Genomic DNA, 27,691 nt, shown 5'->3' on the forward strand with positions numbered 1-27,691 from the left:
CTGGCCTTTTTTTTTTTTTTTTTTTTTTTTTTTTTTTTTTCGCCAAGTCAGATGCTCCAGCACCTTTCCAAGCCTTCTTGTACAGTGCTGGCCCCTCTCCCAGAGGCCTGTGTACAGCGCAGTCCGTCCGCCCCCTCCCCGCCCGCCCGGGCCTGTCACCACCCCTCCCCATTGGGATCCCAGCTCTTTCCTTTTGAGGTCAAGGAATTCTAGGTTTGCCTTCTCCTGAAGTAACACCCCCTCCCTGGGATCCTGCCTCAGCACTCTCAGGCTTCCCTGTTAGCCCACTCTGAAGTGCGGCAAGAAGCTGAGCTGTGAAGGTCCCCTGCTCCCCTCCCCCGACACCCTACACAGTTACCTAAAGGCAAAGTGCAGCCCATCGTGGCATGCGTGTGCCTCTGTTGCGCACAGCGGCTCGTTTATGGAACATTCTGCCGCTGTGTACCTGCTTCTTGAGCTCACGGCCTGGAAAGCCATGGCCCAGCCTCCAAGTCCCTGGTTGGGTGTGCACATGTCGGGACATCTGAGGGTCTCCAGAGAGACATCAGTAGCCAGGGTAGAAGGAGTTGGAAATAGCTGAGAGAAATGTAAGCTATAAGGAAAACACAATGCCAGCAAGGGAACACTTCCTCAACATAGGAGAAAATAGCTGGCATTTACTTTGCTATTTCCCGGGAGGTGGAATGACGTGCTGTAGAAAGCAGCACCTGGAAGAAGTGCGACAGAACCTTCTGTGTTTGCAGTGTGTGTGTGGTGGGGGGTTCACTGTGCTGCACACAGGGCTCAAAGGCAGTGCAAATCCTGAGACCCAGCCAAGCCGCCACTCTACCCTTCATGCTCCCTTCACCCTTGGGCCCCAGGCTCAGATTGCGAGGCCTATGGGCAAGTAGATTTTCCTCCTGGAAAGCCAGCTTGGGTTGTGAATTCCATATCAATTTAGTTTCCCATGAGTGGCAGGACCAAACCACTTGAGCGGCCAGCACCCCCACCTCCCAGAGTCTGCTCCAGCAGGAGAGTGGAGTCAAAGCTGAAGGTGGGCGTTAAATCTAAGCACTCCAATGTGGGACAGAGGTGCTCCCATCAGAGTGCCAGCCACTAGATCTGTCTCTCTCCCTCTCTCTTTCACACACACACGACACCCCTCCTCTTTTCGGTGAAGTCGAACAGAAAGTATCCGAGTACTTTCTCACTGCTCATCTGCGAACCTTTTCTTCCAGCTCCACATGTGTGTGTGTGAGTGTGTGCTAACAGGCCCTCTTCGGGGGTAGCAGTAAAAGTCTTGAAGTAATACCATTTTCTGTGGGCCCACCCCTAGGAAGTGACATTTGAACTAAATGGGAAGCTACCAGGAAAAAGACAGTCTGGGAATGCCAGGTTGTTGCTCTGCCCAGAGGATACACCTGTTTGTGCTTCTGGAGTTCAGGATGTCTGCACGGCCTGTCCCTGCCAGGGCCCGCGAGAGTGATATCCTGTTGAACCTAGGGCTCAGGTACTGGCAGCCCAGCCCTGGGAGGGCTCCTGGTACCTGAGGCTTCACCTCTTGCCCCTGGTCAGAGGGCAGAATTCGACTTCCCTGACCAGTTTAGGCTTGGGCCAGGGATGGGGCTGTGGCTGGGTGGCTGTCTGGAGAAGGTGGCCTTAGAGCTGGGCCTTGCTAGCTGCAGAGCCTGTGGCTCCCCTAAACTCAACCATGCCCAGTGGTGGTGGCTTGAGCCTAGATGTGGGCCCAGCAGACCCTCTGTTCCCGCCCCCACCCCGCCCGGGGCTGGCGGTCCTCACAGGGCGGTGAGCTCATCGGGGGGGTGGGGGGGACGGGGGAAGCGGCGTCGCCAGGCTGCCGGGGAGATCGAGCTCATGGCGCGCCCCCGCACCCCACCCCCATCCCCTGGCTCCTGGGCGATTTTACCAATTAAGGCTTTCTTGCCGGGCCGGGCCGGGCCGGGCGCGGGGCGGGGGTGAGGCCAACAAGAAGGCGGGCAGCGGCGGCCCATTCGCGTGGAGGCGCGCGGCGCGCAGCGGACGCCAGCTTGAGCCCTGAGGCACCAAGCGCGGGCGTGAAGGTGAGCTGGGCGCCACCCGGCGGTAGCCGCCAGCCCGCCCGCCCGCAGAGGGAGCAGGTGAGGACTTCGAGGGGTGTCCGCCGCCGGGCTCGCGAGCTGGAACGCGGGAGGCGGGGCGGGAGGGCGCGGATGGACAAGGCAGTCTGTCGAAAAGGCTCGAGAACGCAGGCGGCGGCGCGCGCTCACGCCGAGGCCAAGCGGAGCTGGAGCGCGGGGAGCACGATAGCGGCGCGCGTCTGGCGTACGGGAGTGGGTATCCAGTGGTTACCACCCCTAGATTACCCATGACCCTATGTTTGTGCTCAGATATCTGGGAGCACTAGACCGGGATGGGGGAGTGAGAGAGAGAGGTTGTAGGGAAGGGCCAGAGACTAGCAGGACGTGTGTGCTGAGGGTGATGCATCAGCAGGAAGGATGCTTGGAAGGTAGGGTGGTGGTGGTGGTGGTGATGGTGTGTGTGTGTGTGTGTGTGTGTGTGCGCGCGCGCGCGCGCGCATGCGGGTTGTAGGTACCTTGCCAGTTGCAAGTCCACTGGGTACTGGCTGCTTTGGTCACAAGGGAGCTGGTTCCTTCAGCTGCTCTTATTGCTTGGGGCGTAGAGGCGTTGGGTGTGGCCAATGACTGTCTCAAGTTCAGAGTGGGAGGTGAGTAGAAGGCCCCAGACTCTGGCGGCACAGCGGGCCAGGAAGAGTTGGTGAAGGCGGCTGGCAGGCCGGTTGGTACCTGTTCAGGGCGGGAGCTCAGCAACTGCGTGCTGTCACCTGTCACACCTGGTGACGTCTTGCTAGCCCAGGTCTCCGCATGCCAGTCTGCAGCTTTTGCTCGTGGGCCCCCGCCCCCCCGCTATGTAGGCTTAGAAAAGGCTCCTGGGTTAGGGCTCTCGCTCCTTGAGGGAGGGGCTGGCCTGGGGTCTGAGGGCTGGGGGTGGGGTGGTAGGCGGGGTGTGACTAACATCCAAGAATCGACTCCAAATAAGGGAAAATATGAAAGAACTGGATTTTGGCTTCCTGAGACAGCCTGATCTGGGGGTTTGCAGATGGGGCGACATCTGCTGGTGATACTGTGTGGCCTCCTAGGGACAAGAATTCCTTTATTTCACTGAAATACGGAAAGACCCAAGGCTAGAAGCTGGAATAGCCAACTTCTGTGTTCCTTTCTGCTGGAGCTGACTACGGATTAGTGACTGCCTCAATTGCCCTGATTAAGAATGCACTTGATCTTAGCCAAAAGGCCGAGAAGCGATCCTGATTAAGAATGAATGGCACTTAATGGAGACAGAATTGATTGCTAATGTCTTGAAAGGGGTCTGGCAGGATGGGATCTGCAAGTTCTTCCCACGTGCAGCCCAGCTTTCAGCACCTTGGTGCATTCTTTGCTGATGTCTAAGAAAGTTGCCAGCAGAAGGGATGGGCTTCCATACTTACAAAACAAGTGCCATTGGCCCCCTACAACCCCCCACTGGTGTGGAAAGCCAGTACACTTCCAGTGTGCACAGCTCCACCACTGGCACTGCACACACCCCAAGGCCACAGGCGAGTCAGCCATATTTGGGCATGACATGTTGGCCAACCCATGGCTTCCTTCTACGTTTAGCAGATAAATTAATTATCACTAGAATTCAGCAGTAGAGACAGACTTTCCTTTCTGGAAAAATGATAGAAGGTGACATTCTGCAGAGGGAGGAGTCCCTGCCAGGTAAGGAGGTGGAAGTGTGTGTCCCCCCATCCACAGGAGCCCATCTCACCCAGGACAACTTCTGCACCATCTCCAGAGCTCTCTGCCAGGAAGCTCATGGCAGGAGGTCCCTACCCACAGCTTGGGGACACACCAGGCTCCTAACCAAGCCTTGGGGCCATTGCATTTCACCTCCTGCATGCCCTCCAGTTCACTCTGCACCTGCCACTACAGCTGAAGCCTCCCTACATCCATCTGCTTACATCTTGCCAAGCCATGCGGGAACTTTTGGGCAGGGCCTTATAGATGTGAAATGCAGCCTTTCATGGTTAGCACGCTTCTCGCCTTCTCTCCTTTCGTCCCCTCCCCAACCCCGCCCCTGCCGCCCTGGGTGCACAGAAGAGTGGGCTAGGCAGGCACACACCATCCCAGCACCGCACCCATGCTCTGCCTGTGCCCCTTGGCACGCCCGGACACCTTCGAAGGCTGCTGGCTCCTGCAGTGCCTGCGGCCTCCTGGCCCAGTCAGTGGCCCATTTCCTCCCGGCTGGAGCGCGGCAGGAGGAAAGGAAGCAGGGAGGGGATGGGAACTGATGGGTGCAGGTGCGAACTGAGGAGGCCGGCCCGGACACGGGCTGCGCCAGGTGCAGCCGCTTCTCTGGCGTCGTGCAGGCAAAATCGTTCCTTTGCAGCCGTGGCTGGCCCAAGAGCGGTGCTCTTTCCGGACTGGCTCTGAAGGAGTGGGCTCCTTCTCGCTGCTGCTGCCGAGCAACCCTTGGGCCTGGAGCCCGAGGGCGGACAAGGATGGAAGGCGCAGGGACAGGGCGAGGCCTCGCCTGCCCCCTATAGAGGCCTTAGGGAAGGAAAGTCCGTTGTGATGGTGTGCAGATTGGAGGCTAAGCGGACCTAGGACAGGCACTCCTAAGCTTAGCCTCTCTGGGGCGCATTTTGTGCAGTACTGGCCAGAGGCCACAGATCCCAGGCCCATCCTCGCTCCCTTCGGGGCCCAAAGATCTTTCCGGGAACCCAGGGGTCTAGTTGATATAGCGGGAGCTGGGGGGGCCCACTCGGGGCATTCCAACGGGCGGGGCGAAGCGGAGCGGGTGGGGGACCCCAAAGCTCCACCCCACTACCCCGCCCCCCAGCATCCCTGCCCCTTGGCTCCACCCTCCGCCCGCTTTTAAAGGGCTCGCTCTCTCCACAGCGCAGCCTTTCCTCTCAGCCTCTCCTTGCACGCGTCGAAGTGCCTGCAACTTTAATTAAAGGGCCGTCCCCTAGCCAAGGCTGCAGCACCGCCCCTCGGTTCCTCGCGCCTCAAAATGAGTAGCTCCCACTCCCGGTCCAGCCAGAGCGCGGCGGGCGCGGCTCCGGGCGGCGCCGACACGCGGGACGCTGAGATGCCGGCCACCGAGAAGGACCTGGCGGAGGACGCGCCGTGGAAGAAGATCCAACAGAACACATTCACGCGCTGGTGCAACGAGCACCTCAAGTGCGTGAGCAAGCGCATCGCCAACCTGCAGACGGACCTGAGTGACGGGCTGCGGCTCATCGCGCTGCTGGAGGTGCTCAGCCAGAAAAAGATGCACCGCAAGCACAACCAGCGGCCCACTTTCCGCCAGATGCAGCTGGAAAACGTGTCGGTGGCGCTCGAGTTCCTGGACCGCGAGAGCATCAAGCTCGTGTCCATCGGTGAGGGCGCGGGTCGCCCCCGGGAGCCCCGCGGGCAGGGGCGGGTGCTCCGTGCTTCTTCCTCATCCCCCCCACCCTCTCCGCGGACTCCTCCCAGCTCCGCGCGGGCCTGGAGAACAAAGGCGCGCGGGCTGGCCGGCGGGGTGTGCGAACCGCTACGCGCCCCCGCCCGTTACCCGGTGCATTAAGGCTGGCCCGCGCCCAGGCTGAGCTCACGTCCTCCGCAGGCCGCGCCCCCAGCCCGGCACCCACGGTGGGAGAGTACCTGGGGGAGGCTGGCACCGCTAAACCCCGAGGAGTTGTGGCCCGGGGCTTTTCCACGTAGCAGTGGATAGAATGTGTGCCAAAATGGGAAAGTTTGTGTGTCCCATTGTCTACGACCTGACTATTTCGGTCCTCAGAAGGCTGATACCCCACCATTGCAGATGGCTTCATCCACTCCCCGATTTAGCTCTTCCCTGAGGGTTTGAGGGCTAAAGAGAGGCACAGCTGGCTGAAGCAAGGCGAAGTGGCCGAGTGTCCAAGTCTACTCACACACTCTGCTGGCCACCTTCAGGCTTCCATTTAGGCCTTGGTTTCTTGCGTCTAGAACGCTGTGGTTTCTTAGAAGACTCTCCAGCGTGCGCTGGGCTCACTGCCAGCCCAGTGTCGGTATCACTGGCCTGGAGATGCTGGTGCTGACCAGGCCTGTCCGCTGCAGCCTGGCCCTTCCCAGAGAAGGGGCTGCTTGGGGCCAGGGGCCAGGCGCTAGGATGGGGGCTGGAGGAGGTCTTAGGTGGGTGAGGGACAAGAGCAGCAGCCAGGTGGGGGGCAGCCTTTTGGCCATCCTATGGGCCTGGAATGGTCCGTGCAGAGGCCAGGCCAGTGAAGGACCTAGACCCGGTTCCGCCACTCCCTGGCAGCACAGGCTGGTAGAGCCCACTTTCCATTGGAATGCCAGCCGAGGCAGAGCACTCCCCCCCCCTCTGTCTAGCCAAGCTGAGTCATTTCTGAGCCCTGGGTGGGGGGGCAACCGGATGTGGGGAGGCGGGCCACACCCCAGCTCTTTGGGGGGGATCTCCTCCCTCCTGCGTTCTCCCCTCCTTGTGAGCTGGCTGGAGCAGGCCTAGTTCCCAGAGCTTTGCCATATAAGGCAAAAAAATGTTGGAAAGCAGCAGTGATTAGGGGAAGGAGGGGCCAGCTGGCCCCGGGGCTAGGGAAAGGGGGTGGGATGGGGTGGGTCCAGCTAACCAGGCAGACTGCCTGCCCGCCTGGGGCTCTGCTATTTCCCTCCCTCTTTTGGGAGGCGGTTGGGGCCCTGGCACTGGTTGGCCTAATACGGACCAGGGGAGGGCCTGGCCCCACCCATGGGGTTGGAGGGCGGGCCCTGCCCAGGGTCCTGAGGGCCTTCACAGCAGGAAGCCTGATGGGCAGCCCCGCTGGGACACAGTTAAAGGCAGTAGCTGTGAGAGGCCAGGACCAGTCCCAGTAGTCCCGGGAGCTGGGTTGGGGGCTCATCTGGGAGGCCACCTGCCAGGGACAGCTCATGGATGTGTGTTTCCCCCCCCCCCCCGCCCCCCAGTTCCCCTGGCTGACTCATCATACAAGTATTTGCTCTGATTACAGGGGAGGCCAGCAGGGTTTCCAAAGATGAGCTCCTAGAGAACTTGCCCCACCCTTTGCCACCCACCTAGAGGTGGCCTTGGGTGGGGCCCACAGACTGCAGGAGTTGCCATGGTGATGGGGGGTTATAGGGTGCCCGCCCTAACCACTTCCCCTGTGGTGAGCACTGTGGTTGCTCAAGGCCCCGGCCCGTTAGGTGGTGAGGAGAGTGGGTGGTGAGTGCCAGGCAAGTGAAGGACCCCACTTGAGAATGTTGGGCTCCCGCAGCCCCTTCCTCCTCCATCTGGGCAAAGGGTCCCCCAACAGTGTGCCCGGCTCATCACCGCAGCAGTCCCTGACTAAGTGAGTCAGGGGACATGTAGCTCAACTGCTGGTTCCCTTGGGCCCTTGGCCCCTCCCTGGAGCCATGCCTGGAGCCTCCTTCTGCGCCCTCCTGACTCTGGTGGTGACTCAGGGGCAGGCAAGGAAGTGGGGGTGGAGATGGGGCTCACACTGCCTTGCTCTCAAGGGTCCTTGCCCAAGGCTCCACTTCTCCTGCTTTATGCCCCACCTCGCAATCTCTCTGGAGCAGCAGTTGTTTCCCAACTGTCTCTGCCAACCCAGTCTTCCTCCTCCTCAGTCCCAACCCAGCTGGAGGTCAGGAGCGCTGGCTGCTCCTCCAGGCCGGAGCAGCCCCTGCTGCGGCCCTATCTCAGCACTGGCATTCAGTGCCTCCTGCAGCCCCATGTGCAGACTGACTCCTAGTACTCCTTGCTATGCGCTATTGTCACGTGCCTGTGGGATCTCTCGCTCTGCTCCCAACAGTCCCTGGGCAGAGAGGGCCCCATCGCCCCCAAGGTCCGAGTGCCCAGCGCTGCCACTGCTCTGTGTTACAGACAGCAAGGCCATTGTTGATGGCAACCTGAAGCTCATCTTGGGGCTCATCTGGACCCTGATCCTGCACTACTCCATCTCCATGCCCATGTGGGACGAGGAGGAGGATGAGGAAGCCAAGAAGCAGACCCCCAAGCAGAGGCTCCTGGGCTGGATCCAGAACAAGCTGCCGCAGCTGCCCATCACCAACTTCAGCCGGGACTGGCAGAGTGGCCGGGCCCTGGGTGCCCTTGTTGACAGCTGTGCCCCAGGTGAAGGAGTGGGGCCAGTGGGGAGACTGGGATGGCAATACTCTGCTGTTTCTGGCCTCACAGTCTGCCTCCTGCTGCAGGGCTCTGCCCCGACTGGGACTCCTGGGATGCCAGCAAGCCTGTGAACAACGCACGGGAGGCCATGCAGCAGGCGGACGACTGGCTGGGTATCCCCCAGGTATACCGCTGTGAGCCAGGCCCGCTGCTGCCTGCGAGTGTATCCTGTGGAGCAATGGGATGTGGCTCCACTGTTCCTTTTCTGACAGGTGATCACCCCGGAGGAGATTGTGGACCCCAATGTGGATGAGCACTCTGTGATGACCTACCTGTCTCAGTTTCCCAAGGCCAAGCTGAAGCCAGGGGCTCCCCTGCGGCCCAAGCTGAACCCCAAGAAAGCCCGAGCCTACGGGCCAGGTGAGAGACCCCAGCTGGAGGTGCTCCCATGTGCTCATGCCTTCCCCATGACACAGCATGCTCTCTGGGAGGGCTCCTGCAGGCCCCAGGGTATGGTGGGTCGCACAGTGGCTGGGCGATTTGATGTCATCCAGGCCACAGACAGCAGTGGGCCAGGTCACTTGATGGGACCAGAGAGCACCAGCGGGCTGCTCAAGTCACAGAAGCATGCAGGGCGGGAGGGTGGGAGGGCCTGGTACAGGTTTACTGTAAGTGAGGATCTGTGGGAAGGTGGTCAGGTCTCTAGCAGGCAAGGGTGCTAAGCTTGCAGCCGGGGAGGGCTTCATAGCTTCCTCTGGCTTGTTTGCTCCCTCGGCAGGCATTGAGCCCACAGGCAACATGGTGAAGAAGCGGGCGGAGTTCACTGTGGAGACCAGAAGTGCTGGCCAGGGAGAGGTGTTGGTGTACGTGGAGGACCCAGCGGGCCACCAGGAGGAGGTAAGGGCAGCCGTTGCAGGCTGGGAGACTCCTGGGTGTCCCCTGCTGGGAGAGCACAAAGGCTTATGAGCTGCTTCCTGCCGCAGGCCAAGGTGACTGCCAACAATGACAAGAACCGCACCTTCTCCGTGTGCTATGTACCCGAGGTGACGGGGACTCATAAGGTGAGACTTGGGCTACTGCAGGATTGGCTGCTGGTGTGGGCCCTAGCTGGAGCCCTGGAACCTGCCCTCACAGTCAGTTCCTCCTGGCAACAGGTCACTGTGCTGTTTGCGGGTCAGCACATTGCCAAGAGCCCCTTCGAAGTGTATGTGGACAAATCACAGGGGGATGCCAGCAAAGTGACTGCCCAGGGCCCTGGCCTAGAGCCCACCGGCAATATTGCCAACAAGACTACCTACTTCGAGATTTTCACAGCAGGTGGGAGACAGCTGTGCAGGCCTGGCCGGTCAAGGGGGAGGTAGGGGGCCGGGCCCTGTTGGTGCCCAGGAGCTGAAGCTGTGCCTCTTGGCAGGAGCTGGCACCGGTGAGGTAGAGGTCATGATTCAGGACCCTACAGGACAGAAGGGCACAGTGGAGCCACAGCTGGAGGCCCGGGGCGACAGCATGTATCGCTGTAGCTACCAGCCCACCATGGAGGGTGTGCACACGGTGCACGTCACGTTTGCTGGGGTGCCCATCCCACGCAGCCCTTACACGGTCACAGTTGGCCAAGGTGGGTCTGGGCCTGATGGCCCCCACACTTGTCGCCTCGGCCTGGGGCTTCGGTGGGAGGAGAGCAAGCTGCTGCCCAGGCACTCTGGTCTCTGAGCTTCTGCAGTCTGGGATGCGCTGTCTTTCCTCTCCTGCTGGGCCCTTCTTTCTGCTCTTTTTCTTGCCTCTCTCCTCTCCATGCTCTCACCTTCGGAGGAGCTCGCTCCAGCTGTCTAGGAACCTGCTGCTCTCTGCCTGCAGGGTCAATGGTACTTGCATCCTTTGTCTTGTTGGAGGGACAGCTGGGTGGGACCTGGGGCCCGTGGGTGTCGGGGAGGAGGCCATGGCCTTGGCCGCGTTTCCCGGGGACCTGGTGCACTGTAGTCCTTGCTTGCATGTTGCTGGCCCTGTGTGAGGCCAGGGAGGGGACAGCCAGATCCTACCAAGTCCCAGCGTCTGAGGCAGCTCTTCTGCCCTCAGCCTGTAACCCGAGTGCCTGCCGGGCCGTCGGCCGAGGCCTTCAGCCCAAGGGTGTGCGGGTGAAGGAGACTGCCGACTTCAAGGTGTATACGAAGGGAGCTGGCAGCGGGGAGCTGAAGGTCACTGTGAAGGGCCCCAGTAAGTTGGCCTGGGGCTGGGTGGAGGGGGGCAGCCTATAGGGCTGCTGCTGGGCAGTCCTAATGCCATCATGTCTTGGCAGAGGGCGAGGAGCGGGTGAAGCAGAAGGACCTGGGTGATGGTACATACGGCTTTGAGTACTACCCCACTGTCCCTGGCACGTACACTGTCACCATCACGTGGGGTGGCCAGAACATCGGGCGCAGGTGAGGGCTCTGGGCACCCCCTCCTCACTTTGCAGCCTCCCTCCTGCCTCCCCAGATGAGTGTCCCCTGCAAGGTGGCGCCCCTCAGCACCACCCTGCGTGGCTCTCCCCCCCACAGTCCCTTCGAGGTGAAGGTGGGCACCGAGTGCGGCAATCAGAAGGTGCGGGCCTGGGGACCCGGGCTGGAGGGCGGTGTTGTCGGCAAGTCAGCTGACTTTGTGGTGGAGGCCATTGGTGACGACGTGGGCACCCTGGGTGAGTTGGCAGCTGTGGTGCAGGTTCCTGGGGGCTGAGGGGGCAGGGGAGCCCACCCCAAGGCTCCAGGACACTGATGGGGCTGGTGGCTGTTGTCAGGCTTCTCAGTGGAAGGGCCGTCACAGGCCAAGATCGAATGCGACGACAAGGGTGATGGCTCGTGTGATGTGCGCTACTGGCCACAGGAGGCTGGCGAGTATGCCGTTCACGTGTTATGCAACGGTGAGGACATCCGCCTTAGCCCCTTCATGGCTGACATCCGCAACGCACCCCAGGACTTCCACCCAGACAGGGTAAGAGGCGCGTGCTGGACTGAGTCATGACTTCTTTCTGCTGAGCTTCACTGCTTCTGTCAGCTGGGCTGGAAGACTGGGAAGCAGACCTTGGGCTGCTATCCCCCACAGCATGCTCCTGGTTTCCCTGCCTGGCTCATATCACTGGGGGTGTATAGCCTTGGCCCTCTGAGCTCTGCGCTGTCCCTTAACAGGTGAAGGCACGTGGGCCTGGGCTAGAGAAGACAGGAGTGGCCGTCAACAAACCAGCAGAGTTCACGGTGGATGCCAAGCTTGGTGGGAAGGCCCCACTCCGAGTGCAAGTCCAGGTGGGGCTCTGCCTCTGTTAGGGATGGGGCAGGTGCACCTCCAGCTCTGGGCACACTCACAGACCACCTGCCTCTGCCTTACAGGACAATGAAGGCTGCCCTGTGGAAACAACAGTCAAGGACAATGGCAATGGCACTTACAGCTGCTCCTACACCCCCAGGAAGCCAGTGAAACACACAGCCATGGTGTCCTGGGGTGGTGTCAGCATCCCCAATAGCCCCTTCCGGGTGAGCTGGCCCTCTGGAGGTCTTGGGACCGTCCACCCTGGCGTCTCTGACAGCATATGGCCATTTCGGGCAGACACCTCGCTGGCTCTCAGCACATGCAGAGTGGCCGCCGCTACTGCAGCCTGTGGTGCTGACGTCACCTGAGCCTTAGAAGGCACTCCCCGTTGTCCGCACTCCCTTCAAACCCTATGATGCACATGCAATATGTGGCATTTCTGTTCAGTTGTAGCCTGGAGAAGTTTTCATCCCTTCCTATGGCTGACTACTACGTCGCCATTGTATAGATAGGTATTTTTGTTTGCCTGTTTGTCTGCGGATGTAGTCTCGGTATTTTTACCTGCAGGTACTATGAGTGTGTAGGACGAGTGTGCTGTAGACCCAGGTCTTAGTTAAGAAGGGGGACTTCTCAGTGTCAGGCTCCCCCCGTGACATCTGTGCCAGTCTTTGTGCCTGCAGCCATGGCTGAGCAAGCAAGCCTGACTTCCCCAAGCTGCTCAGATCCTTACACTTGCCCCTGTGCCCCTGCAGGTGAATGTGGGAGCTGGCAGCCACCCAAACAAGGTCAAGGTATATGGGCCAGGAGTGGCCAAGACAGGGCTCAAGGCCCATGAACCCACCTACTTCACTGTGGACTGCACAGAGGCAGGCCAAGGTAAGGGCTGGCCCTGGGTGGCGGCCTGAGTGGATGAGAATTCAGGTGGATGGGTTGCTGAGCGAGGTACCAGTCTCCACTCTGTACCTCATCACAGGAGATGTCAGCATTGGCATCAAGTGTGCCCCTGGAGTGGTGGGCCCTGCTGAGGCCGACATTGACTTTGACATCATCCGCAATGACAATGATACCTTCACAGTCAAGTACACGCCCCGTGGGGCTGGCAGTTACACCATCATGGTTCTTTTTGCTGACCAGGTGGGTACTGCTGTTTCCAGCCCCAAGACTCCTGGGTGTTGGCGTGCTGTTCTCTTCTCAGCCCTTGTCTTTCTGCCATCTGCAGGCCACACCCACCAGCCCCATCCGAGTCAAGGTGGAACCCTCTCACGATGCCAGCAAAGTGAAGGCTGAGGGTCCTGGCCTTAGTCGCACTGGTGAGGAGGAGTCTCCTGGAGGAGGTTAGGAGCTACCATCCAAATCTAGGCTTCCCTACATGGCCGCTGTGTCTCCTTAGGTGTTGAGCTTGGCAAACCCACCCATTTCACGGTCAATGCCAAAGCTGCTGGCAAAGGCAAACTGGATGTCCAGTTCTCAGGGATGGCCAAGGGGGATGCTGTGCGAGACGTGGACATCATTGACCACCATGATAACACCTACACGGTCAAGTACACACCTGTGCAGCAGGTACTCTTGTTACCCCTGCAGCCACACCCCTCCACTGTAGTCAGCCAGTCAGTAGGCCTCCTGGCTCGGTGGCCTAAGTGGGCTGCTCCAGGGGGCCTCCTTCCTGCTTTCCTGTCTCCCCGGGAGAGCGCAATCAGCAGGCCTTGGGGGAGGGGAGTGGTGAGCCACACCGCTGCTCTGAACCTCATTCCAGTCCTTCTGCACACCTCCCAGGGCCCAGTTGGAGTCAATGTCACTTACGGAGGGGATCCTATCCCCAAAAGCCCCTTTTCAGTGGGAGTGGCTCCAAGCCTGGACCTCAGCAAGATCAAGGTGTCTGGCCTGGGAGAGAGTAAGTGCCAGGGACCCTTGGTGAGGTCTCGGAAGACCACTTTCAGCAGCCTGGGGCTTGTGCCAAGTCTGCTGCAGCTGCGCTTCACAGCTCTCTCCTTTCCTTTGACAGAAGTGGATGTGGGCAAAGACCAAGAGTTCACGATCAAATCAAAGGGAGCTGGTGGCCAAGGCAAGGTGGCATCCAAGATTGTGGGCCCCTCGGGCACTGCAGTGCCATGTAAGGTGGAGGCAGGTCTGGGAGCAGACAACAGTGTGGTACGCTTCGTTCCCCGTGAGGAGGGGCCCTATGAGGTGGAAGTGACCTATGACGGCGTGCCTGTGCCTGGCAGTCCCTTTCCTTTGGAAGCTGTGGCCCCGACTAAGCCCAGCAAGGTAACTGCGGTGTGGTGGGCACTCAGTGTGTAGGGGTCTCCGGGGATGCCTCTCTTCCAGGCCTGTCTTTACCACTCCTGCTTTTTGATCTCATGACCGCTGGGTGGCCCAGGCAGGGGGCAAAGGGGAGACAGAGGGTCAGGCTGCTGGTGGCGTGCCCTCAGCTCTTGCCTCCGTCTTTCCTCAGGTGAAGGCATTTGGGCCGGGACTACAAGGGGGCAGTGCTGGCTCCCCAGCCCGCTTCACTATCGACACCAAGGGTGCTGGCACAGGGGGCCTGGGCCTGACAGTGGAAGGCCCGTGCGAGGCCCAACTCGAGTGTCTGGACAATGGGGACGGCACATGCTCCGTGTCCTACGTGCCCACTGAGCCTGGAGACTACAATATCAACATCCTTTTCGCCGACACCCACATCCCTGGTTCTCCATTCAAGGCCCATGTAGTTCCCTGCTTTGATGCATCCAAGGTTAAGTGCTCGGGTCCTGGGCTGGAGCGAGCCACTGCAGGCGAGGTCGGACAGTTCCAAGTGGACTGCTCGAGTGCAGGCAGTGCAGAGCTGACCATTGAGATCTGCTCTGAGGCAGGGCTTCCAGCAGAGGTCTATATCCAAGACCACGGTGACGGCACACATACCATCACCTACATTCCTCTCTGCCCAGGGGCCTATACTGTCACCATCAAGTATGGCGGCCAGCCTGTGCCCAACTTTCCCAGCAAACTACAGGTAGAGCCTGCGGTGGACACCTCAGGTGTCCAGTGTTACGGACCTGGCATTGAGGGCCAAGGTGAGGAAACAGGAGATACATGGTGGGGGCAGGGTAGGGTGGGGGTTGGGTGCCACAGCCCCACATGCCTCCTTTCTGTGCCCCACTGCAGGTGTCTTCCGGGAGGCCACCACTGAGTTTAGTGTGGATGCCCGAGCTCTGACACAGACCGGAGGGCCGCATGTCAAGGCCCGTGTGTCCAACCCCTCAGGCAACCTGACCGAGACCTATGTGCAGGATTGTGGAGATGGCACGTACAAAGTGGAGTACACGCCTTACGAAGAGGGTACGTGTGGGGGTGTCTTGGCTGGGGGCGGGTGCTACACAGGTTCTCCCTGACTCAGCCTAACCCCCTCCAGGATTGCACTCTGTCGACGTGACCTATGCTGGCAGCCCTGTGCCCAGCAGCCCCTTCCAGGTGCCCGTCACTGAGGGCTGTGATCCCTCCCGGGTGCGGGTGCATGGGCCAGGCATTCAAAGTGGGACCACCAACAAGCCCAACAAGTTCACTGTGGAGACCAGGTAAGCTGATCACTGCGGATATGGGGGAGGCCTGTGCCTCAGGACCCTCAGAGATGACAGGCTGTGTGTTGGGACCAGGGGAGCTGGTACCGGCGGCCTGGGCCTGGCTGTGGAGGGACCCTCTGAGGCCAAGATGTCCTGCATGGACAATAAGGATGGCAGCTGTTCGGTAGAGTACATCCCCTATGAGCCTGGCACCTACAACCTCAATGTCACCTATGGTGGCCACCAAGTGCCAGGTAAGGAGGCAGTGATCAAGACTGCTGGGACTGCCCGCTGTCCCACTGTATCTTACACAGCTGCTGCCTCTTTGTCCAACGCCCAGGAAGTCCCTTCAAGGTCCCTGTGCATGACGTGACAGACGCATCCAAGGTACAGTGCTCTGGGCCTGGCTTGAGCCCAGGCATGGTGCGTGCCAACATTCCACAGTCCTTCCAGGTGGACACAAGCAAGGCTGGTGTGGCCCCGCTGCAGGTCAAAGTACAGGGGCCCAAAGGTGAGTGCCCTCCTGCATGGCAGTCGGTGGCTCGGAGGGGGGTTGTCTTTGCAGTTACTGAGGGAAGAGCAGGGAGATGCAGCACACACCCAGTGCAGGCAGCTGCAGTTGGGGGGCTTTGGGCTGACAGCTGAGCTGGTGGGGAGACCAGGAGGAGGTAAAATAGCTGAGATGTGCCCACTGACACATGGGGGGAGGATGGAAGAAGGGCAGGGGTCCGAGATGGCCTCCAGAGTGGTATCTGTGCCACAGGGGTTTGGGGCTGTTGTTGGGTATGGGCAGTGAGGACGAGGTGAGGCCAAGGCCGGTTAGTCGGGAGGGGAGACAGCCCAGTAAGCTGTCTGAGGTTCTGTCTCTTGGATTGGGGCCAGGCCTTGTGGAGCCAGTGGATGTGGTGGACAATGCCGATGGCACCCAGACTGTCAACTATGTGCCCAGCCGAGAAGGACCCTACAGCATCTCTGTGCTGTATGGGGAAGAAGAGGTGCCGCGCAGGTGAGAGGCGGGGCCCACTGCCTGTAGGGGGGGCTCCGGCTGTGTGCTACAGGCTTGTCAGCTGATCTCCCAACACCTTGGCCCCACAGCCCCTTCAAGGTCAAGGTGCTGCCTACACATGATGCCAGCAAGGTGAAGGCCAGTGGCCCTGGGCTCAACACCACTGGTGTCCCTGCTAGCCTCCCGGTTGAGTTCACTATTGATGCTAAGGATGCTGGGGAAGGCCTGCTGGCTGTGCAGATCACGGTGAGCTCACAAACTTCACTGGTGTGGGGTGGGGCGACAAGGGACAGGGGAGGCCAGTCTGGCACTCTCTGGGGAGTTGTATCAAGGTGGGCCGGGGAAGGGTGGGTGTCCGCCTCTGTTCTGCTGGGTTACGACTTGGGGCAGGCTCAGGCCTTGCTGACCACATGCATGCAGCTAACTGAGTGCATTTGCAAGGTGTTTAGCATCCTCACTTTCCCTGTGTGCTCTTCTTGTGAGGCAGGTCTGAACCCCCGACTCTGGCGTCTTCTAGCTGAGATGCTTCTGGCTCGGCCCTGGGTCTGTGCATTGTGGCAGGGAACTTGGTCAAACAGGATGAATACTTGGGTCCTTGGCCCTGTGTGTTATTCAGTTCTAGACTGGCCAGGGGACAGCTGTGGGGCTCTGAGGCCGTTCTCATAGCAGCAGGGTTTGCTGTTGATTTGGGAGGGCATAAAATGGTCTGGACTGATCTGGGCTCAGCCAATACTTCTTCCATGCTCCACTGCACAGGACCCTGAAGGCAAGCCCAAGAAGACGCACATCCAGGACAACCACGATGGGACGTACACAGTGGCCTACGTGCCAGACGTGACAGGCCGCTACACCATCCTCATCAAGTATGGTGGTGATGAGATCCCCTTCTCCCCGTACCGTGTCCGGGCTGTGCCCACTGGAGATGCCAGCAAATGCACGGTCACAGGTGAGCCAGCCTGCCAGCGGCCGCCGTGACACTCGGCACGGGGCTGGGGTGTTGCCTGTGTGCAAGGGCTCGCTGCTTGGGGCGGCGTGTGGGAGTGGGGGCCGCCCCCTTGAGTGACTCACCTGACCTTTCTCCTTGCTCTCTGCCCTCTCACCTCAGTGTCAATCGGAGGTCACGGGCTAGGTAAGCTGCTTGCTGGGGCCACTCCCAATGCCCCTCCTGCCCAAAGGGGCAGCTTCCTTTCCTCTTTGGTGCTAATTCCCAGGACAGTTCCAGCTGCAGCTCCCAGCAGGGGTAGAGTGGGAGGCGGTGGGAGGGGCTGTGCAAGAGGAGGCCCTGGCTGGAGGGTCAGGGCCCAGCGAGGCTTCTGGAGCAAAGCATGAACATGCCGGCCCTTCCCCTCTCTGGGCCTCCGCTTCCTCACCAGAGAACTCGGGTTGCAGCTGAGAGCTTGGGGGTGAGGTGCATCCTGAGAGGCACCCCGCCGGGGAATTCGGGGTCTGGGGATCTTGGCACTCTGGGTAATGCCCAGGGAGAGGCAGCAGGCCCTTCCTTCTCACAAGGGCCCCTACATGCCTTAAGGGGACAAGGGCAGTGCTGAGCTCCGGCCAGATCCACAGACTCCCATCCCTACCTCCCAGGGGCCTGAATCCTGGGCCGGGAGAGTGCATGAGCGTGGATGGGGGGCAGGGAGGGCTGGCTGGTAGTGCAGTAGCGCCAGCGTTGACTGCTTGGGTGACCAGCATGGCGGGGCCCAGCCCGGCCTCAGAGCCCCAAAGTGCACTGTGTTGCCCGTCTTCCTCCTTCCCTTCCTCTCCTGTCCCCCAGCAGTGACGTTATCCAGGCCATCCCCAGACAAGCAGCCAGGTGTGCCTGCCCAGCCAGGGGCACCGCTGAGAGGCCACCATGATTTGAGGGCCTCCGTAGGCTGTAGACCAGCCACTCGGTCAAGGTGGCCAGAGAGCAGCAGAGGGTGGCTAGGGTTTTGTGAATGCTGGCTAGACAACTTCGGAGATGGGAGAGGACCTGGTATATGGGCAGGACTCGGTTTTGGGGGCCAGTGGGCAGGGCAAGAGGCTTGGTGTGGCCTTAGTTTATGTAGCCAATATGGGCAGTGTGGAGGCAGAGAGCCCAGCTTGGGGGCTGAAGTCGCTTTTGGGCAAGCTGGACAGGTGGCTTGGGCCAGGCCGATGGCCATGGGATTTCAGGTGGGAGCCCAGTCGGAGGTGTACGTGGAGACTAAAGTGACTGAGACCCACTGATGGGCTAGGGGCTAAGCTGGGAAAGGGGGAGTCAGGTGTTGGAAGGCTCCTGTGAGTAAGGCCTCCCGGGGCAGCAGGTGGCCAGGCCGGGAGCCCAGGAGACACACTTGGACCATGGATAGCCAGCACAAGCAGTGGGAAGGATCCTTGGCCAGTAGGGGGATGTGGCAGACTGGCCAGAGGGCCCCTTGAACTTGGCTGTCAAGCAGGTTTGGTGCTCCTGGCTGCTTCCTTGGCAGGAGGCCAGGCAACAGGGGTGCTCTTGCTGCTAGGCCTCACAGCCCACAGCTCCCCAAGCCTCCACAGCTGAGCCCCAGGTTATAACGTCACTGTACCTCCCCTTTCCTTAGGCACTCTGGGGCCCTCGAGGCTATTCAGCTGCTCTGCCCTTGCAAGCCTGTGGTGGTGGCTGTGGCTTGGGCCTCCTGTCCCTGTCCCCTGGGTGCTGCCACTGCTCTGCCAAGCCTGCCATGCTGCACTCCTTGGGCGCTAACCTCGCTGCCTCTCGCTTCTCTGCCCCCGCCTGCGCCGGGCCGCCTCACTGTGAGCTGCTGCTGCTGCTGGAGCGAGCGATCTCAGTTGGCAGGAAGCTCCGGTGTCCCATTCAGGCCTAGGGGGTAGGAAGGCGAGTGTCACATGCCCCCACGCTGCAGCAGGACTCTGCCTCACTGCGTCCACACAGCACTGGGGGCCAGGCCACAGCAGGTGCAGGCAAATACGGGCCTGGCAGAATGCTGCCATTCATCGACGCCGGCCACAGGGCCAGTGAGACCAAGTGGGGAGGGCAGCGAGGGAGCAGGAACTGCTTGTGCCGAGAAGGTGCACCCTTTTCTTCGCCGGCACCCAGGGACCGCCTAGTCAGAGCCTGAGGTGGGCTTCTGGGTTTGCGGTGGTTGGGAGAAGCCTTCCTGTCTTCTGAGAAAGCACTCGCCATCCCAGCTGGGGGTGGGGTGGGAGACCTGGCTGCGCTTCGTGGTGCCACTAAGAGGCCTGGGTGGGCAGCAGGCACACAGGAGCAGCCCAGGGGCCGAGCTCACATGCTGGCCTCCCCTTTGGGGACCTGCCTTGCCCTCCCAGGTGCTGGCATTGGCCCCACCATCCAGATTGGGGAGCAGACTGTGGTCACCGTGGACACAAAGGCGGCAGGGAAAGGCAAGGTGACCTGCACCGTGTGCACGCCCGACGGCTCAGAAGTGGACGTGGACGTGGTAGAGAATGAAGATGGTACCTTTGACATTTTCTACACAGCCCCCCAGCCAGGCAAATATGTGATCTGCGTGCGCTTTGGTGGCGAGCATGTGCCAAACAGCCCCTTCCAAGTGACGGTGAGGAGGGCTGGGGAGGGAGTCGGGGGGGGGGCTCTCGACAGGTGCAGCCCAGCCTGTCCCCCAGGGCCTCTCGGTGACAACAGACTCTCTAGCTCTCGCTCTGCCCCACAGGCTCTGGCTGGGGACCAGCCCGTGGCACAGCCCCCATTGCGGCCTCAGCAGCTGGCCCCACAGTATGCCTATGCCCAGGGCGGCCAGCAGACCTGGGTACGGTCCGGCTTGCCCAGCCCGAGGGGATGCTGTGGGCTGGCTGGCTGGAAGGCGCACGGGTCTCATCTGCAAGGAGGGACCCCTGTGCCCTACCACAGCTACTTACCTGGGCGTGCTGTCCTCATCTCCACTGCAGGCCCCTGAGAGGCCCCTGGTGGGCGTGAACGGGTTGGATGTGACCAGCCTGAGGCCTTTTGACCTCGTCATACCCTTCACCATTAAGAAGGGCGAGATTACTGGTGAGTGGCAGCCTGGAAGCAGCCTGGGCTGGACGCCGGAGTGTGCCAACTTTAGGAGCAGGGGCAGCCCTGACTGTTGCCCTGTGGTCCCTAGGGGAGGTTCGGATGCCGTCAGGCAAGGTGGCCCAGCCTGCCATCACCGACAACAAGGACGGCACTGTGACTGTGCGCTATGCGCCCAGTGAGGCTGGCCTGCACGAGATGGACATCCGCTACGATAACATGCACATTCCAGGTGGGTCACCTCCTTCGCCTGGTGCCCCACTGTGGCCAGCACCATCTCTGTGGCATGCTGTGGCCGACACAAGGCTGCCCATCCATGTGCTCACTATTGCTACCTTAGGGAGCCCCCTGCAATTCTATGTGGATTATGTCAACTGTGGACATGTCACTGCCTATGGACCTGGCCTTAGCCATGGAGTGGTGAACAAGCCCGCCACGTTCACCGTCAACACCAAAGACGCAGGAGAAGGTGAGCAGCAGCCGTGGTCTCCATGGTCTCCATGCCCTGGGGGTCTGGGATGTCCTTCCCCGGCTGAGGGCTGAATGTGCCAGGGGTTCCGGGGTAGGGCACCCTGTCCCTCAGCCCCTCCCCCGCCTCCCTCCCACCCGGCCCAGTGGGGCACCTCCTCAGGGCAGGCCTAGAGATATGCCCTCAACCCAAGGCACAAGACCTACCCTCTCGGGCGACTCTCCCCAGGGGGCTTGTCACTGGCCATCGAGGGTCCTTCCAAAGCGGAAATCAGCTGTACCGACAACCAGGACGGGACGTGCAGTGTCTCCTACCTGCCGGTGCTGCCTGGCGACTATAGCATCCTGGTCAAGTACAACGACCAACACATCCCAGGCAGCCCCTTCACTGCCAGGGTCACAGGTGCGTGGCCCCGGGGGCAGTGGGCAGCGGGCAGCAGCAGGCAGCCTGCTGGGTGTCTGGTCCTCCTGCGGCCAGGCCAGACGCGTAGTGACAGATGACCCGGCCCCTGCCCCTGCCAGGTGACGACTCCATGCGGATGTCCCACCTGAAGGTGGGCTCTGCAGCTGACATCCCCATCAACATCTCGGAGACAGACCTCAGCCTGCTGACAGCCACCGTGGTGCCCCCATCCGGTCGGGAGGAGCCATGTCTGCTGAAGCGGCTGCGCAACGGTCACGTGGGTATGAGGCCTAGGGGGCCGGGAAGGGAAGGCAGCTGCGGGAGGGAGACCCGCGCCCCTCCCGCTGACAGTCCTGCCCCGCGCCCAGGGATCTCGTTCGTGCCTAAGGAGACGGGGGAGCACTTGGTGCATGTGAAGAAGAATGGCCAGCACGTGGCCAGCAGCCCCATCCCAGTGGTGATCAGCCAGTCGGAGATTGGGGATGCCAGCCGTGTGCGCGTGTCTGGCCAGGGCCTTCACGAGGGCCATACCTTTGAACCTGCGGAGTTTATCATTGACACTCGAGATGCAGGTAGGTAGCGGTGGCCTGCCTGCCTGCCTGCCTGCCTGCCTGCCTGCTGCAGTGGGCAGCATGGTACTTGGCAGTGTGACACAGAGCTGGCCATCTCCCAGGCTACGGTGGACTCAGCCTCTCCATCGAGGGACCCAGCAAGGTGGATATCAACACAGAGGACCTGGAAGATGGCACGTGTAGAGTCACCTACTGCCCCACAGAGCCCGGCAACTACATAATCAACATCAAGTTTGCTGACCAGCACGTGCCCGGTTAGTGTGGTGACCACGCACCTCCTGCCCCAGCCTCGCTGCCACACCGTGTGTAACCTGCGCTGGGTATGGGCTTCACTTTCTCCCTGCAGGCAGCCCCTTCTCAGTCAAAGTGACAGGCGAGGGCCGGGTGAAAGAGAGTATCACACGCAGACGACGGGCTCCTTCGGTAGCCAACGTTGGCAGTCACTGCGACCTCAGCCTCAAGATCCCTGGTAGGGGCTGTGAGGAGCCAGGGAGTGGTTTTGAGAGGCGGTGGGGCGCAGGCCTCCTGCCTACCAGGCTATCACCGTCCCCTCCCCCCCCCCAGAAATCAGCATCCAGGACATGACAGCCCAGGTGACCAGCCCCTCGGGCAAGAGCCACGAGGCTGAGATTGTGGAAGGCGAGAACCACACATACTGCATCCGCTTTGTGCCTGCCGAGATGGGCACACACACAGTCAGTGTCAAGTACAAGGGCCAGCACGTGCCTGGGAGCCCCTTCCAGTTCACTGTGGGGCCCCTCGGGGAAGGAGGAGCCCACAAGGTCCGTGCTGGAGGCCCTGGCCTGGAGAGGGCTGAAGCTGGAGTGCCAGGTAGGCCAGCTTGCCTATGGGCACTCTTGCTCTCCTGGGTGCTTGGGGGGAGGCTGCTCTGGGCGAGGAGCCAGCCATGCCATTTGGGACCATGCTGGGAGGGCCATGGTCCCCGACAGCCAACCTCCTAGGAGAAACCACTGTCCTCCACAGCTGAATTCAGCATCTGGACCAGGGAGGCTGGTGCTGGGGGCCTGGCCATTGCTGTGGAGGGCCCAAGCAAGGCTGAGATCTCCTTCGAGGACCGCAAGGATGGCTCGTGCGGTGTGGCCTATGTGGTCCAGGAGCCAGGTACAGGGGGCCAAGCTGGGGCTGGAGGAGGAGAGGCCCCAGTGGGAGTTGGCTCCGTACACCCACCCGCACCCCTTGGCCTGCAGACACCACCCCCACCCTCTGCCTCGAGGTCCCAGAACCTGGGCTAAGCCTTGGGATGGCATAAGATGATTCACTGCTGCCGTGGCCCAGGGTAGCCTCGTGCTCTCTTCCTGCCCAGGTGACTACGAGGTGTCAGTGAAGTTCAACGAGGAGCACATACCCGACAGTCCTTTCGTGGTGCCTGTGGCTTCTCCGTCCGGCGATGCCCGCCGCCTTACTGTTTCTAGTCTTCAGGTGAGGCACTGAGAGAAACTGTCCACCTGGGGCTCCTGGGCCCGGCCAGACCAGAGGCACTACGAAGCGCAGGCCGTGGCCCTGTGTCGGGTAACTCACCCGGCCCAGCTCTGGGCACCGGGCCCCTGCTCTGGCCGGGTACAGCCCGTGCTTGGGGTTGGCAGGAAGCACCCTGCCCACCGCGTGGAGTTTTTCTCGTGTCTCAGGTCTAAAGGCTTTGAACAGGAGCCTGTGCCCCTTGAGCACCAGGGCTGAGGTTTAAAGAGGGACAGCCTGCCAGGGCTGCAGGGCCACCCTCCCTTCCTGCTGCCTGGGGCTGTGTGACTGTAGAATTGTGGGGTGGGGGGGTAGGGGACGGGGAGAAGGGAGAGGGCGTATGCCTGTCACTTGCTGTCCCTAGCAAATCAGTGGCTCTCCCTCTTTAAACCAAGTTGGACGCCAGCTGGGTAAGTGTGCGCTCGTGGGGCCTCCTGACTCAGGCCCTGCCCTCCTTCCTCCCTTGCTCCTGCCACCCCACCTAACCTCATCTGCTGTGCTTCCAGGAGTCAGGGCTAAAGGTCAACCAGCCAGCCTCTTTTGCAGTCAGCCTGAATGGGGCCAAGGGGGCGATTGATGCCAAGGTGCACAGCCCCTCGGGAGCCCTGGAGGAGTGCTATGTCACAGAGATTGACCAAGGTGAGGCCCTGTCCCTGCCCAGCCACCCACCTGCCCAGGGCCCTCGGGCGCAGCAGGCTTCCCCAAAGCCTGTCCAGCCAGCTGGAAGCAGGCTGAGAACACAAGGAAGGTACAGACTTTTCCATCAGCAGCCAAGACGGGGCCCCGATGTCTGCCTGGGCGCTCTCAACCAGGCAAACCCTCCTTGACTCGTAGCCCAAGCCCTCGGGCATCTGGCTTGCCGAGTGTGGCCACTAGGAAGAAGGCTTTGGCAGAGCAATGCAGTTTGTCTGCAGAGGGAGAACCCTCAAGTCTAGCCACGGGCTGCCCGGATCTTTGGCCAAGTGCATGGCGCCTGCAGTAGACTCGCTCGCCCGCATCAGTGTCACCACCTAGTCCCGCCCCTTCCTGGCTGTGTGGCTCGAAGCAAGTTCGGCCTGTGCAAGAGCCCTGGTTCACGGGCAGGGGTCATGGCACTTACGGTACCTCTTCGAATGCAAACAGGCGAGGCGGGTGTTGTGCTCACAAAAGAGTTGGGTGCCGATGAGTCTCGATGGCGGGCTGCTTGGGCGTCTAAAGCTTCCGCCCTCAGCCTTCTGCGGGTGTGTGGGCATCCAACATGGCCCTAGAAGAAGCAGAGGGGTCCCAGGTTGGGGCTGGGGGAGAGGATCTTGCTTGGGTCATTCTGGCCAGTGAGGGAAACCCCAGAAGGCCGAGACTGAGGCTGTCCTTTTGAGTGGCTACCTGCTGGTTACCCAGTGAGCCCCCAGGCCCACAGCATGCCCTTCTACTCCTCAGATAAGTATGCTGTGCGCTTCATCCCACGCGAGAATGGCATCTACTTGATTGATGTCAAGTTCAACGGCACCCACATCCCTGGAAGCCCCTTCAAGATCCGAGTTGGGGAGCCTGGGCACGGAGGGGACCCAGGCATGGTGTCCGCCTACGGAGCAGGCCTGGAAGGCGGCATTACAGGTGGGTCGGCAGGTACAGCTTTGTGCGTGGCCGAGTCGGCCATGGCCAAGCTCTTGGCCACAACAGGAGGCGTGTGGCTTCCACGCACCTGTACTGGGTGGCTGGGCGTCGGGGCTCCAGGAAACCCTGCCTGACCTCCCCTGTTCCCAGGGAGCCCAGCTGAATTTATCGTGAACACAACCAATGCGGGAGCCGGCGCCCTTTCGGTGACGATCGATGGCCCCTCCAAGGTGAAGATGGATTGCCAGGAGTGCCCCGAGGGCTACCGCGTCACTTACACTCCCATGGCACCCGGCAGCTACCTCATCTCCATCAAGTATGGTGGGCCCTACCACATTGGGGGCAGCCCCTTTAAGGCCAAAGTCACAGGTGAGCCTATGGCCAGGCTTCTGGTGCCCACCCGATGCCTGGTACTCCTCCCCGTCTCAGCCCAAGCCACTGTGCCCCACAGGCCCTCGGCTCGTCAGCAACCACAGCCTCCATGAGACGTCCTCGGTGTTTGTGGACTCCCTGAGCAAGGCTGCTGCTGCCACCCAGCATGGCGTGCCAGGCCCGGGTCCTGCCGATGCCAGCAAAGTGGTGGCCAAGGGCCTGGGGCTGAGCAAGGCCTACGTGGGCCAGAAGAGCAGCTTCACGGTGGATTGCAGCAAAGCAGGTGGGCAGCTGCCATCTGTACCCCCAAGGAAAGGGTGGAGCTGGGGGTCGGGAAGCTGGAGTGGCCTCAACAGCTGGGGCACAGGGCAGGGACGGAGCCTGTGACTGAGGCCCATCCTCCCTCAGGCAACAGCATGCTGCTGGTGGGGGTTCACGGCCCAAGGACACCCTGTGAAGAGATCCTGGTGAAGCATGTGGGCAGCAGGCTCTACAGCGTCTCCTACCTGCTCAAGGACAAAGGGGAGTACACGCTGGTGGTCAAGTGGGGTGACGAGCACATCCCGGGTAGCCCTTACCGTGTCCTGGTGCCCTGAGCTCGGTGCCGCCATTCCTGGCCAGCAGCTGCCCTGACGAGAAGTGTCCCCCACGCCTGCTCTCCTCTGCCCTCTGGCCTGGCCTGGCCACCCCAACCCATCACTGCAGTCGCCCCTGCCCCGTGCTGCGCTCACCTGCCTCTCATGACTGGCCTCTTGGCTTCACTTGTGCAGAGGGAGCCGGTCGGTGGCGCTGCTTGTCTTCTTTGGTTCTGGGAGGGGAAGAAGTAGGGGTCCTGTCCTTGACCACCCACTAGTTTTCTTCTCCAGCCAAGAGGAATAAAATTTTGCTTCCATTCTCCTGTGGGTGGCTGTGGCTTTCTTGGGCCAGGGGCTGGGCAGGAGGGTCTGGGGCAAGCCCAGTAAGGCACAAGGGCACCAGCAGCCTGAACTGTGAGCCTGGCACAGGCTACTGGGTCTCCGTGTGGCCCTGCTGCTGGTGCCCAGGACCTCCTGCAGCAGCACACCCCACCTGCAAGTGCCTCCTCTCCCCCACTGACTCAGACCCTGCAGAGAGAGGGGTTGGAGTGCTCCCAGGAAGAGGCCCAGGCAGAGGGTAGGCGGCAGGAGGCCCAGACTAGGGCAGTCAGGAAAGGGCACAGTCAGGAAGGCTCCCTGCCTGGGATGCAGACTTGGGGCCCTCTAAGCAGTCCTTCAGAGCACAGCAGGCCAAGCTGGGGTCCTTGGCCAGACCTGGCCTGCATGGTCAGTCCTGGAGCCCCTGCCACAAGTGCTGGGTTGTAGGGCTCAGGGCCCCTCTGTGAACAAAGGCAAAGAGGGGGTGGGCTCAAGCCCCTCCCCAGTCCATTCTTGGGGAGCTTGGTGCCCCAGACCTGGGTGTCTCCTGGGTCTTGCTCTCCCTCCCCAGGCAGGCCTTGCCCTCCCTCACACCCTCCCTCCCCAGGCAGGCCTTGCCCTCCCTCACACCCTCCCTCCCCAGGCAGGCCTTGCCACAACTCCATCCCTGCCCCTTGCCCAGAAGGGTCTTGCCCTCCCTCCCTCCCCCTCTTCCCAGACCTTGATACCACTTCCTCCTTCCATTCCGGTACTGGGCTGGGCCCGTTGCTCAGCAGTCCTCCTCTGCTCCAGCCGTGGGCCCCACATCGGTTGGTGTAGGCCAGCTCCTGCTCCAGACGTCGAATGCCCGCTTCCTGCAGGCGAGAGCCAGGGACAAGGGCAGCCCTCGGGCCAGCCCCTCCATCAGCTGCCCTGCCCCCTCACCCACTGGCCATGCCCCTGTGGCCTTGGGGGTCAGGGACATAGTGCAGAGGACAGAGGACCGGGCAATGGACACGTGTCCATTGCCCCCCAAGTCTCTGTGAGGGCTGCCCGCCTAACCTGAGAGTCCCTGTGTGGTGAGGAAAGAGCCGCACACACCACAGGGGCCCTCTCATGCCTCGCACCCAGGGCTGAGCTGCTGCCTCAGCCTTGGGGTGGCCTGTCCCAGGAAGACCTTGGGGACGGGCAGGCAGAACACAGCGCTGGACCCAGCCTGCCACCACACCATATGCCCAGCTACTGTTCTGCTGCTGCAGAAGGCACATTCCAGAAGTCTCCAGAGGCTTCCCAGCTGGAGACGGGGTGGGGGCAGCAGAGCCAGATCTAAAGGGCTACCGAGGCATTGCCTTCTCCTCTCCTGCTATCATGCACCTGGGGGTGCAGCATGCGCCCAGTGCCTCCTGTCCGCTCCTTCTGCCAGTCCCACCAAAGAGGACTTCTGTCCCACACCTTCCCTGGCAGGACCCTCCTATGACCCCCTCCTGGCGCAGGGGTCTCAGAGCTGAGCCTGGGGAAGTGGGTGCTCCTGTCTCCCTCTCCATAACGTCCAGCCACCCCGAGACCCCAAGGGGCAATGAGGGCAGGAGATGTTGAAGTGGCCAGGGGACAGTGGGAGGAGCGGAGCTGAGGCAGCCCCGGGGAACTCGGGCAGAAGAAGCTCCAGGCCAACCGGGGCATGGGCTGGGAGGCTGGGCACTGCGCTGGCCAGGTGCCTGCAGGACCGGCGGGTGGGACCCTGCAGAAAGAGCTGCACTGAAGGGGGATCCCCGCCCCGCACATCCCCCGCTAGGGCTGTCAGCCTCCCTCCCCCCAGGAGGACAGCCCAGGAGGATCCACAAGGCTGGTGGAGGAGGCAGGGCAGGTTTGGACTGTGTCTCCTCAGCCAGGGTCATGCTGGCCACGGAGCCCAGAGCGGCCAGGGTGGGGGCTCAATCCCTCAGCCCTTGGAGCATCAACAGGTGCTAAACTTGAGGGCAGACCTGCACCC

At 61.4% G+C, this 27,691-nt stretch overlaps 1 protein-coding gene across 2 annotated transcripts; it reads left to right on the forward strand.

Moving 5' to 3' along the window:
* Positions 1-1,987: 1,987 nt before the first annotated feature.
* On the forward strand, positions 1,988-25,724 carry FLNA (filamin A). 2 transcript variants are annotated; one of them, XM_004598860.3, is made up of 48 exons: positions 1,988-2,117; positions 4,938-5,422; positions 7,900-8,148; positions 8,229-8,326; positions 8,415-8,562; positions 8,921-9,039; positions 9,126-9,203; positions 9,297-9,459; positions 9,554-9,754; positions 10,213-10,350; positions 10,433-10,556; positions 10,674-10,810; positions 10,910-11,103; positions 11,298-11,411; positions 11,496-11,639; positions 12,168-12,291; positions 12,389-12,549; positions 12,635-12,725; positions 12,806-12,975; positions 13,189-13,306; positions 13,418-13,680; positions 13,868-14,465; positions 14,557-14,730; positions 14,804-14,966; positions 15,045-15,205; positions 15,292-15,462; positions 15,834-15,957; positions 16,047-16,203; positions 16,714-16,903; positions 17,063-17,086; positions 19,243-19,490; positions 19,605-19,700; positions 19,840-19,942; positions 20,037-20,177; positions 20,286-20,414; positions 20,643-20,816; positions 20,936-21,097; positions 21,185-21,388; positions 21,490-21,642; positions 21,735-21,857; positions 21,953-22,219; positions 22,373-22,510; positions 22,713-22,828; positions 23,371-23,503; positions 24,281-24,457; positions 24,608-24,826; positions 24,909-25,112; positions 25,238-25,724. In XM_004598860.3, the coding sequence occupies exons 2-48, from the start codon at positions 5,053-5,055 to the stop codon at positions 25,423-25,425; spliced, it is 7,941 nt and encodes a 2,646-aa protein (XP_004598917.1). In that variant the 5' UTR covers positions 1,988-2,117; positions 4,938-5,052; the 3' UTR covers positions 25,426-25,724. The 2 variants fall into 2 exon arrangements, with proteins under 2 accessions (XP_004598917.1, XP_004598918.1); XM_004598861.3 differs by lacking the exon at positions 17,063-17,086.
* Positions 25,725-27,691: the final 1,967 nt, after the last annotated feature.

This window comes from Ochotona princeps, chromosome X (assembly GCF_030435755.1).
Source record: "Ochotona princeps isolate mOchPri1 chromosome X, mOchPri1.hap1, whole genome shotgun sequence".
Lineage (NCBI taxonomy): Eukaryota > Metazoa > Chordata > Mammalia > Lagomorpha > Ochotonidae > Ochotona > Ochotona princeps.

Coding starts and splice junctions, on each gene's coding strand:
- FLNA (XM_004598860.3), top strand. CDS start 5,053: ATGAGTAGCTCCCACTCCCGGTCCAGCCAGAGCGCGGCGGGCGCGGCT. Junction 14,967..15,044: donor AAGTTCACTGTGGAGACCAG/GTAAGCTGATCA, acceptor TGTTGGGACCAG/GGGAGCTGGTACCGGCGGCC. Junction 20,178..20,285: donor CGATAACATGCACATTCCAG/GTGGGTCACCTC, acceptor TTGCTACCTTAG/GGAGCCCCCTGCAATTCTAT.